General features: G+C 48.2%; 1 protein-coding gene across 1 annotated transcript in view; it reads right to left on the bottom strand.

The window, feature by feature from the left end:
- Window positions 1-3,537: 3,537 nt before the first annotated feature.
- Window positions 3,538-11,333, bottom strand: part of PAX8 (paired box 8) — a 79,045-nt gene continuing 71,249 nt past the window's right edge. Inside the window, exons 11-12 of the mRNA XM_027845753.1 lie at window positions 7,270-7,356; window positions 3,538-4,844 (exon numbers count right to left, since the gene is read on the bottom strand). Coding sequence (XP_027701554.1) covers window positions 4,768-4,844; window positions 7,270-7,356 — 164 coding nt within the window. The 3' untranslated portion in view covers window positions 3,538-4,767. The remainder of the gene's footprint in view (window positions 4,845-7,269; window positions 7,357-11,333) is intronic.

Here is an 11,333-nt window from a genome sequence, read left to right as displayed (position 1 = left end):
ACAAGGACAAAGGTTACTGGCAGCTGAGCTCCAGTGAGATCCAGGTCCAAAACTATGGTGGAGGATTCCTCCCCTTCCTAGAAAGAATGGCACCCAGGACTTAATAAGGAAGGTGGCCTCAGAAAGTGAGGACCATTTCACATTCCCCAAGGAAAGAGCCAGCAGCAAAGAACAATAGCCCCTAGGAGGGATTCTAAAGTAGATTTCCCAGCTCTCCTCTCCTCTCCTCTCCTCTCCTCTCCTTTCCTCTCTCTCTTTTTCTCTGTCTCTCTATGTGTGTCTCTCCCTCTCCCTCTCTTTCTGTCTCTCTGTCTCTGTCTATCTCTGTCTCCCTCTCTCTTTCTGCCTCCTCCTACCTCTCTGTCTCTCCCTCTGTCTCTATCTCTGTCTGTCTCTCCATCTCTGTCTCTATCTGTCCTTGATCTGTCTGTCTGTCTCTAATACATTTCACCATTGTTGTCCCCCATAATCCCTTCACTCTGATTAATTTAGCCTCCCTCCAAGCTCCTCCTTCACAGAAGCATAGACACAGAGACTCCCAGAGTGAGAAGGCACCTCAGACGACATCTAACCCAACCCAAGCTTGAGTGAGAGCCCCCTCCACTACACAATGGACCATCCCATGATGATTCTCTGTAAGGGGGAGCCACCACCTCCAGAGGCAGCCAACTAGTCAGATTTGCTCTAACTAGACATGGGAGGGCCATCTCCCTCCAGCCCCTTCCCTGGCCAATTGCCTTGGGGTAAGAGGGGAGCTCAGAATTCGCAGGCTAATGTGGAAAGAAGGGGGCTGGGGCTAGGTAGAACTGCTAAGGAATGGGGAGGAGGGGCCTACAGAGATCTGCTTTCAATATCAAGGCTTTCATGACTCTAAACCAAAGGTAAAGCCTGTCCCAGGATCATAGCATGTGCAGGCTTCTGGGAGACAGTATATCACAGAAGTGTAACTAGTATGGAGCAAGCAGGGCTTTCTCCCAGGACACTGCCATCTGATGGGGAGGTGTCTACTTCATCCTTGTGACAGCATGATTCTTCTCTGCATCTCTTGCTTTGACCTTTCTTCCCAGTGCAACTGCCCCAAGCCAAGATAACCACAGTCCCATCACAGCTACCAGCTTTCCCTCCCAACTCCAAAAAGGGTAAGAGCTGGGGCTGCCCCCCATCCCATCAAGATCACATTATTGTGCAGTGGAAAGAAGGCAAAATTGGCAGTCAGGGGACCTGAGTTCAGATCACAGCTCTGTTTTCTCGTCTGTAAAATGGGTCAGTTGGACTCTGAGGTCTCTTCCAGCTCCAAACCTCGGATCCTACAACAGACTGTCCCCTATGCTGCTGCTGGCTCAACAGTTTTTGCTCCAGGTGAAAAAAATTCAAAGTTCTGATACAGGTTCGGATACAGGTCCCTCCTACCACTCCCTCCCCTGCAAACTTGAGGGCTCTTAACCATGTAGTCCACCCCACACATTCTCCCTCCAATGATCCCTCCCCATACCCCCTCTGTCCCCTTCTCATGGTCTTCTCCCCCTCCCACACCTCTTCCCATGCCACCTCACCCCATCTCTCTTCCTTCCATGCACGCCTCCCCCATCCCTCCTTTCTCACACTCGCCTCCCCCATCCCTCCTCCTTCTCCCACTCATTTTCTCCTCTCATGCCTTCTTTCCCAAGATCACCTTCCTTCCTATTCACACCTTCCTCCACCCCTCTTTCCCATGCACATTCTTCCCAGGTCTCCTCAGCTCCTGATCCCTTCCGCGTGTGCCATCCCTCATCTCTTACCACCTTGAAGCCCCCTGTTCCCTCATTCCCTCCCCTCATCCTACCTACCCACAAGTGCAAGACATACTGCCTTTCATACACTCAAATATGTTATCCCTCCCCTCACTTTTAAGAGCAAACTAGGGGAAATAATTTCAGGACTTTTCACTCTGAGCTTTGAGGGCTGTAGACACTTGGTGTGGGGGGAACCTAATTATTCCTCCGTTTCATAGTCAACTTCAAAGATAGTGGTTGTAAGACATCCTGAACTCCCCACTGCCACCACCACCACCATTCCCCATCATAACTGCGGCAAAAGCAAAATTCAGATCCCTGAATGTCAGCCCACACTGCCTTGTAGAGGCTCTCATGCTCCAGGTTACAGGCACAGAATGCTCCTGAGGAAGGGTTCTGGCCCACTGGAGCAGGAAGCTCTCTGGGTACTGGCCAAGGATCCCAAAGCACCCTTTGGGTGGCAATTATCACTGAACTTCTGTAAAGGCAGAGGGATTCTTCACAGCCCATTGGGAGAAGGGCTAGAGGCCAGAAAGGGGACAGAGAGATTCAAAGTCATCAGGCAAATCTAAGGCATAATGGGACCCCAGTGTCCTAGTGGTTAGCCCAGAGGTAGGGCACAGTCCTTTCTCTGAAGGGTAAGTCTCTTCTTGACAGATGCCATTGGGTGTGTGTGTGTGTGTCTGTGTCTGTGTGTGTGTGTACTGCTCCCCACCCTCACCCCAACCCCCAAAGGAGACTGGGAGGCCACAGACCAGGTTCTCAGCATTGGGAGGGAACCCACTTGGGATCTGGTGAAATGGCATCCCTGCCATTGGGGAGCCTGCTGGTCATTTCCTTTAGAACTGAGCCTTAGTGGGCGGCTCCATCTCTTGCCTCTGACCTCCTGGCACACTTCCTAACAGTGAAGTGTAGTCAGTGCAGCTCCGATTCTTCAGGCTGAAACATTTAAGCAGATTCCATATCCCCATGCCTCTCCTTCATGGCCCCACAAACCTCTCACTGCTGGCAACACTAACTGCCTTCCCCTCCCCTGGCATAACCCCGGAGGCATGGCTGGAAACCTCTGTTCCTTCACTCTAGCTGAAGCTTGGTGGGGGCAAAGAAGGGCTTGTGAAATCACCAGACCAGTTCTTCTCTTTTGCCTTTTTACTCCACGAGCCCCCCTCCCATTGGGATCTTTGTGAGCTCAGAAAAGTCCTTCTAAGATTTAGAGCTGGAAGGGACCAACCCCTTCAATTTCTAAATGAGGATACTAGGAGTTTAAGTGATTTGCCCAGAATCCCTCAGGGTAAGTGCCTAGTGCATCTCTCTCTGACTCCTGACCCAGAATTCTTTACATGGCACAGCACTGCCTTCCAGACTTTTCTGCCACTGAAAACCTTCTTAGGACCTTTGATGGTAGTGTTCTTATGCAGTGTGCTATGGAAGGACCCTGTAAACACCCATAGTCTTTTCTGGGAGTCCCAGGGTTTCCCCCCTTTGCATTTTATAGTTACTCACTGTTTCTCCCCCACCCTCCTCAATTGACTATCTCCCACATTCTCCCCATCTCCCCAAGGAAAATATGAAAAGATTCCCTCAGGAGCCTTCTTAGAAGGTTGGCCCAACACTTCCCCAGCCAATCCAGAAGTCTGAAACAAAGAAGAATGTTTTATTGACTGATGTGGGTGGCAGGGGGGTTTTGAGTGGGGTGTGTGTGTGTGTGTGTGTGTGTGTGTGTGTGTGTGTGTGTGTGTATTTAGAGAAGCATAAAGGAGGGAAGTCCTGCTGCCACAGGGAGATAATTCATAAAGAGGTAAAGGTCTAGGGATGGAAAGAGGGATCGAACTCAGGCTGAGCTTCATTTACAGTATTTACAAACAGGCCCAATGGGACAGGAGGCTCCACACCCTCTGCCCACCCCTGGCCTAGGAGGGTGTCTCCTCCCCAAGGGAGGATCCAGATCCTCCCCAAGTTGGCCAGACCTCAGAGGGATGTCTCCCACATGGCACGTTTGGGTTTAAGAAGGAGCACGTATCCTAGGGATGATGTATCAGTCTAGGGAAATGGATCCCAAATGATTTCTGTCTCCCCCTACACCATGCATGTTTGACCAGAGGAGAACCTGCTTCTCCCATCATCCCCAGGGTGCCTGGGGCCTGCTGGAAGAGCTTCTGGTCCATTCCTTTCTCAGCCTGTATCAGGCCTGTGTCATGCCTGGCTGATTGCATCTGTCAAGGGGAGGATCCAGGAGAAGAATACCTCATAGGGCACTTCATGCTTTTCAAAGAACTTTCGCTTCAGCAGAAGGAAAGAAGATCAGTGAAGAGCCCGAGGGTCCGATCAAGAGTGTCCCTCAGTCCACGCCTATGAATAGGGTATAAGGGGAGCCCAAGAAGATGACTAGAGGAGAAAAACAGCCCATCTCTCCTCCCTGCCCCTCTTCTGGGAAAGACGGGTTGGGAGAGAGAGAGATGGGAAGTCACTGGGAGGAGGATCTGCATCAGGGCAAGGGGCCGGGGTGGGGGGCCTGGGTGTGTCTGCATGAGTGCCCCAGTGTCCCAAGACAGCATCACATTGAGTACAAAGCCAAGGGGAAGCCAAATCTATACCCCGCTGGAGCTGAGTTCCTTTACACCCCACTCTTGCCAAGGACCCATCTTTCCACAACCTTTTGCTTTCCCCTTCCCATCATCTCTCCTTTAATGGGGAGAGAGCCACAGTGCACAGTTTCTTTTTCTCCAAATCTGTCTCTGAAAAAAAGGGATGATATCCTTTCTCCAGGACTCCTGTCTCTTATTAAGGAGTCTTGGGGGACAGCTTGGCCTTCCTCAAGGTCATTGTGTCTTTCACGTTTCATTAAATTAACCACACAGGGAGTTGCAATGCTGGACTTGTGGTTATTTTTTCATGTAATAAATAAAGATTCCTTTGTGTGACTTCCTGGGGCCTGTCCCAGCCCGAATCCTCCTGCCGGCTGGCCTTACGGTTGCTCCCGCTGTCCCCATGGTAACTACAGGTGGTCAAAGGCCGAAGCGGTGGTGGGAGGTGCGTTCGCCCTTGAGGTGGAACTGTAATAATATGGGGAGCCTGGACGAGTTAAAAGAAATAACAACATTGCTGGTCAGAAGGGAAAATTGTACCAGAGCCTTCCCTGCATCTGCTGACCTTTAAGACAGCTGAAGTTAAACATTTACCCCCCTCCTATCTGATCATCAAAGATTAACTCCTTTCTCCTATTATTTCCTCTTCTTCCCAGGCCTCACCACTGACTTTCTGGCAAGAGTGGGAATGTTTCTTCCTTTTTTTTTTTTTAGATAACTTTTGACTTTTTACACCCTTGCTTTGGGGAAAGACCACATCTGGAATTCAGAAGAACTAACAGCGTAATGATAAAAACACATCTGAATGGCACTGCTTGGGCAGTGGTCATCCAGGGCCTTGAGGACCAGGCCCTAACTAGCCAGAAGTGTGCAGGACAAGCATAGGGTTGGGTTTGTAGGTCTTTCTCCAAGGATCCCACTGGATGCCAACATGGACAGCCTTGAGAATAACAAGGGGAATGTTCCCCTGTTATGAGTCATCGAGTCAAGATGACATAGAGCTGGAAGAGATCATTAGACACAACCCCATCATTTTGCAGATGAGGAAACTGAGGCCCAGAAGGGTTGAATGAGTTGGGACTTAAACCCAGGCCTTCTGAACCCCAAGTCCAGTGTTCTTCTTGCCATGTTATTTTCCCCATTTCAGCTTCTCTCAATACCCCCACCCCTATTTCTTGACTAGCTAATCAACTATTTGTCCCTAAATCTTTCCAACCTGAAGGTTAAAAACAGGAGGGATTGTGGAAATTGATCTAAGATTTTCTCAATCTCGGTGCTTTCTACAGCTCCCAAAAGCCTAGTAATAGGTGGGAAGTGGTGGGAAGGGGTGGAAAGAGGCAGAGGGGACAGACTTAGCCAGAGGCTACTCTCCAGCCTGAAATGTCTAATCCACCAGAACCTTAGGAGGGTCTGATAAAGGATGATCTCCATTAGTAAGCCATTGATGGAAGGGCTTCAAGATGAGATCTCTTCACCTGTCACACCACCCCAAAGTCTGTTCCCCAGGGACGGTGTAACAGTAAAGCCCTCCCTCATACAGCACTACTAATCCCTTCACCCCTGGGTTCTGCTGCCACAGAAGCAGTCAGATAATCTGGAATATTCTCCTCCAGCTCAACTGACAATGTCTTCTTCTGGTGCCCAGTGAATCCTGGGACCAATGGCTAGGACAGGAGGACGTTGGTATACACCGCCTTGGAATTATTCGGGCATGGGTGCTCCCCCCTTTGCTAGATTTATACTTTTATTCTCATGGTTATTTTGTACATACTAAGAACAGGAATAGAGGCTAGATATGTGACTTTCTTGGTGTAAGGAACTCCCAGATGAGGACACTCCCTCTATGCAGGTCTCCACTTTCTCTTCAACTTAGAGTCTTAAAGAATTGCTTAGGACTTGAATGGCCCAGGACCACACAGCCAGTAAGTGTCAGTCAGGACTTGAATCCAAGCCTTTCTGGCTTCAAGTCTAGTTCTCTATCCACTAGGTAGTACAGTAAATAGTGAACTGGATCTATAGTCAGAAAGACCTGAGTTCAGATTCAGTCTCAGACACTTCCTAACTGTGTGATCCTGGGCAAGTCATTCAATCTCTGTTTGCCTCAGTTTCCTCATCTGTAAAATGGAGGTAATAATAGCACCTAATTCCCAGGGTTGTTGTAAGGATCAAATGAGATTATAACTGTAAAGCATTTAACACAGTACCTGGCACATGTTGGTGATAATTATCATTATTATTAAATTAGGCTGCCTGTAAGTATATGTACATGTATGTATGGATATACACATGTGTGTATTGTACACATGCAAATATAAAGTATATATAAACTTACATAAAATATGGATACTTTATATAGTCTATATAGCATATAGTATATATCTATAGTATATATACTTTATAAGCTTACATAAAGTATGTATAAAATACAAATATATGCATATACACATATATGTGTATGATGTATGTATATGCAGTACATATTTACACATATATGTACACATATGTGTACTACATGTGTGTGTGCGTGTATATAGAGATAGATGTATACTTATTTGTAGACTTTTTGTCTGCCTGGATGGAAAGGAAGCTCTTGGAGGACTGACACCAAGGTCTGGGTGGTCATTATCTCTGCATACCTAGCACCTCTCTCAGTGCCCAGCACATAGTAGTTGATTATTAAAAGCTTATTGGTTGATTGATAGATGCTTTTAAAGGGGAGGGATTCTGTCTCTTTCTCTTCATCCCACTGGCTGCCATGACCATAGCTCATGCCAACTGGAGGGAAAACCCAGTGGCAGACAGCCTGCCCCCTTCCCTACCTCTTCCCTCTCTGCTCACTGTCCCAATGCCTCTAATGCAGTCTACTGCCCTCCCTGCCCTAGAAGGGTTGGCTGGCCCCAGAGGACACTTACTCAGCAGGCTGGAGTTGGGGAAGCGCCAGGCCTCGCTGTAGGAGGAGTAGGGGGAATGGCCGTAGGCATTTCCAGAGTAGTCGCTTCCTGCTGGCATAAGACAGAAGAAGAAAGGCCTTTGAGGCATCTAGCTTGAGGGGTAGGGACAGAAGGTGAGGGCGGCTGAGCCCCAGGTAACAGGACAAGATTTCAAAGCAGACATTCTGAAAGTGCCTTGTGGCTCTCAATCTAGAACCTTAGGATCCAACGATCAGGTACTGGCCTTGGAGTCTGAAAGACCTGGGTTCAAATCCCATCTCAGAAACTTACTAGCTGTGTGACCTTGGGCAAGTCATTTAACCTTCCTGTTTCCTTGTCTGTAAAATGAAGGAACTAGACTCGATGAGCTCTAAGGTCCTTTCCAATTCTAAATCTGTGATTCTATGAACCAGTGTCTTCGTCTCAGAGCAGAGGGAGTAGAGATGGCTGGAAGCTCCCTCTGAGAAGCTTGGGGGGAGGGAAGAAGGGATATCAGTCATCATAATGGAGCCTTAGTTTCTTCAACTGTAAGATAGAGTTATGTCTAAGATCACTCCATTGGAGCTTTCTTTGAGGATCTCCATTATCCTTGCAAATTTACCCATTCAACCCCAGGACTGCTTTCTCCTAAGGGAGATGGAGGCTACACTTGGGGATGAAGTGAGAAAGGTTGAGGCTTGATTATGGGTGGAGAGAATGGGAGAAGTCAAAGAATTTTAGAGCAAAGAAGAGACAGTTAGACAGTAAATAATCTAGTCTAATCCATTCTACCCCATCCCTATTTTACAGATGAGAGAATGGAGCTCAGAAGAAACACAGCCAGGACTACAATCCAGGTCTCTGGAGCCTCAGCACTATAGGAACATGCATTTAAAGTTGGAAGAGACTGTGGTTCAACCCTTGCATTTTACAAATGAGGAAAGTGAGGCACGGAGGTATGAAGTGACTTGCTCAGGGTCACACAGCTAGTAAGCGTCTGTGACAGAATGTGAAACTGGTCTTCCAAACTCTAAGTTCATCACTATCCACTACACCCTTCCCCCAAGCAGGAGCAACAACCTATAGGTTAAACCCCTGGATGCTCTGGCATGCCTTGGGGTGATTGTCCCAGATTACATCAAGCAGGTACACCTCAATGTAAGCAGATTGAATATGGGAGAATCTCATAGATCTGGAAAAGACCTTGGAGGTCATCTCATCTGACCCCCCCATCTAACAGATGAGGAAACTGAGGCCTGCGTAGCTAGGATTTCAGTTCTAGCCCTCTCTCCAAGTCTTAAATCCACCAGGCATGCAGGAGGGGGGAAAGGCAGAAAAGATAGATGGCAATGTGATCAAATCAGAACTAGAAGACACATTTAGAAGTCATATAGTACAACACCCGCTCATTTACAGATGAGGAAACTGAGGCCTGAGAAAGTTAGATGACTTGCCGAATGTAGAATAAAGGTAAGCAGTGGGGCAGGCACCCAAGGCAGTAGCATTGGCCCTGACCCAGTTGCTGACTTCATTCACGTGGTAGCCAAGGTAAATAATGGCACAAAGGCATGTAGATAACTGAGGAGGGCTTGCGTACTGTGTAAGACCTCTTCACCAAATGCTTTGAATTGGGGGAAGGGAGGAGGACCCAGACTGCCTTGATTTGTGGAACTCCCATTGTCCATGATCCCTCTGTCAATGCTGGCCAATAGCTGGCCTGTAATTTGTAGCCTTAGAAAGTTGCCCAAGGTCAACAGTGTAGCACCATGGACAGAGCACTACTTCTGGAATCTAAGACCCTCACTTCACAGTCTACATCTGACCCTTGGTGTAACCTTCAGTAAATCACTTAACTTCTGGACCTCAGTTTACTCATCTGGAAGATGGAATGGAAGGACAAAAGAGTTGGCCTCTGAAGTCCCTTCCAGTCCTAATTCTATAAGGCAAAGTGACTTAAACAAGGTCATGAGCAATATATGTCAGAGGAAGGAGCTGAATCTGGATCTGATGAGGAGGCCAGACCCCCATTACCTAGTCTGCTTTCACTCTTCAGCAATCAAATGCACCTGGTTTTTACCCAGATGGGCATTCAAGGTACCTAGGTGGTATAGTGGAGACCTTGGACCTCCAGTCAGGAAGACCTGAGATCAAATCTGTCCTCAAACACTTACTAGCTGTGTGACCCTGGGAAAGTCCCTTAGTCTTTGTTTGCCTCAGTTTCCTTATCAGTAAAATGGAGATAATAATAGCACCTACCTCACAGAGTTGTTGTGAGGATCAAAGGAGTGTTTAGCACAGTACCTGGCACATAGTAGGTGCTTAATAAATGCTTGTGCCCTTTCTCTGCCTTGGTGGATGCCTTTTTGTGAAAAATCTGAACTTTGAACTCAATTGAATTATTTGGAGGAAGGGTGGGACCGATTATGTTATAGCCAGCCCACCTCTAGGTCTGATTCAATTTCCCACAGTTTGCACTGTGAGCAAAGCAGAGAAAAGGCCGAACTGAGCAAGAGGACCTGAGTTCAAGTCTTGGTTTTTATCTCTTGCTGCTGTGTGACCTTGGGCCATTCACTTAAGCCCTCTGAGCTCAAGTTTCCTTATCTGGACACGAGGGAGTCATTCTAGATGTTCTCTGAGGTCCCTTCTAGCTCTAGAACTTTGTACCAGTGGACTGGTCAGGATCCCATCCCTTCTGGAGATCAGTCTGCTGGATAAGGTACAGACGGGTCACACCTAGAATGGTCTGGACGCAGCATGAAATATCTTGAGTTTAAAGCCACTGAGCATAAGGATTGCTTCCTTCTTTGTCTTTGCAAAGGGAACTCCTAACACAGTGTCTGGCACACAGAAGGCACTTAATCAATGCTTGTTGCTGGGTTACCTCTCCCTTCATTTTGTAACTCCTGTGCCTGTAGTCAAGGCCACTTAGAGGTATTACATAAACTGTATGGAAAAGGTCTTCCCTTATGGGCTCTTCCACCAGGTTCCAGGCTGGAGCCTTAACTGCCATCCTGGTACACAAGCCAATAACTCACCCACTTAGCCCCAGGTGCCCCCCACCTTTCCCCTTGGCCAGGCCTGAGGAGTGACTCATAATTAAGAGAAAAACACTCTGCTTCCTCTTTCCTTCCTTCCTCCTCCTCCTCCTCCTTCTCCTTCTCCAAGCAAGCTGCAGTGGAGTGGGGGAGAGAGAAGCAGGGGAGCCGACTGGAGCCCTGGATTGTGATTGAGAGGCCCCATTATCCACACTCTTAAAAAAAATAACTGAATCTTTTCCTTTTTTATCTTGACCAATCTCATTTCACGCTCCAGGAGAGGAAGGGAGGGAGGGAGGGAGGCCTGGGCCAGGAGGGAGAGAGGAGTCAGTATTCTGTATTTTCAACGGTGCATTAACCACATTGCCACGGTAACCAAGCAGCAACAAGTGCCAACTCAGCAGGTTCCCAGGGATAGTGCAACCTCCTTCCCTCCTTTCCACTCCCTCCTCCCTCCTCCCTCCTCCCTCCCTGCCTCTCCCCAGTCCTTCTCTCTCTCTGTCTCTCTCTAGCTTCAGTGTCTCTGTCACTCTGTCTATATCTCTGTGTTTCTTTCTCTCTGCCTCTCTCTGTCTCCATCTCTGTCTTTCTCTCTGTGTCTCTGTCTCTCTCTTATTTTTTTCTCTCTCTTCCCTTCCCTTCCCTTCTCTCTCTGTCTCTCTCTGTGTCTCTCTGTCTCTCTATCTCTGTGTCTGTCTCTCTCTGTCTCTCTCTCTGTCTCTCTCTGTGTCTCTCTCTATCTCTCTCTCTGTCTCTCTGTCTCTCTGTCTCTCTCTGTCTCTCTCTCTCTGTCTCTCTGTCTCTCTCTCTCAGCACACCTGCCTCAGCACAGGGCACCAAGGGGCAGGCAGCCAGCAAAAAATTAACTCCTGTCTGGAGAGGGAAGGAGGGAGGGAGGGAGGAGCAGGTTAATGAGCAATGCTTTGGGAGGTGGAGCCAGGGGAGCCAACACTGTGCTGGGAGTGCATGCAGCCTTAGGAGGACTGCCTCTCTCTCTCTCTCTCTCTCTCTCTCTCTCTCTCTCTCTCTCTC

This window comes from Vombatus ursinus, unplaced genomic scaffold (genome assembly GCF_900497805.2).
Source record: "Vombatus ursinus unplaced genomic scaffold, bare-nosed wombat genome assembly UNPS02015016.1, whole genome shotgun sequence".
Lineage (NCBI taxonomy): Eukaryota > Metazoa > Chordata > Mammalia > Diprotodontia > Vombatidae > Vombatus > Vombatus ursinus.
The sequence above is the reverse complement of the archived record's forward strand: the minus strand, read 5'-3'. Positions and strand labels throughout refer to the sequence as shown.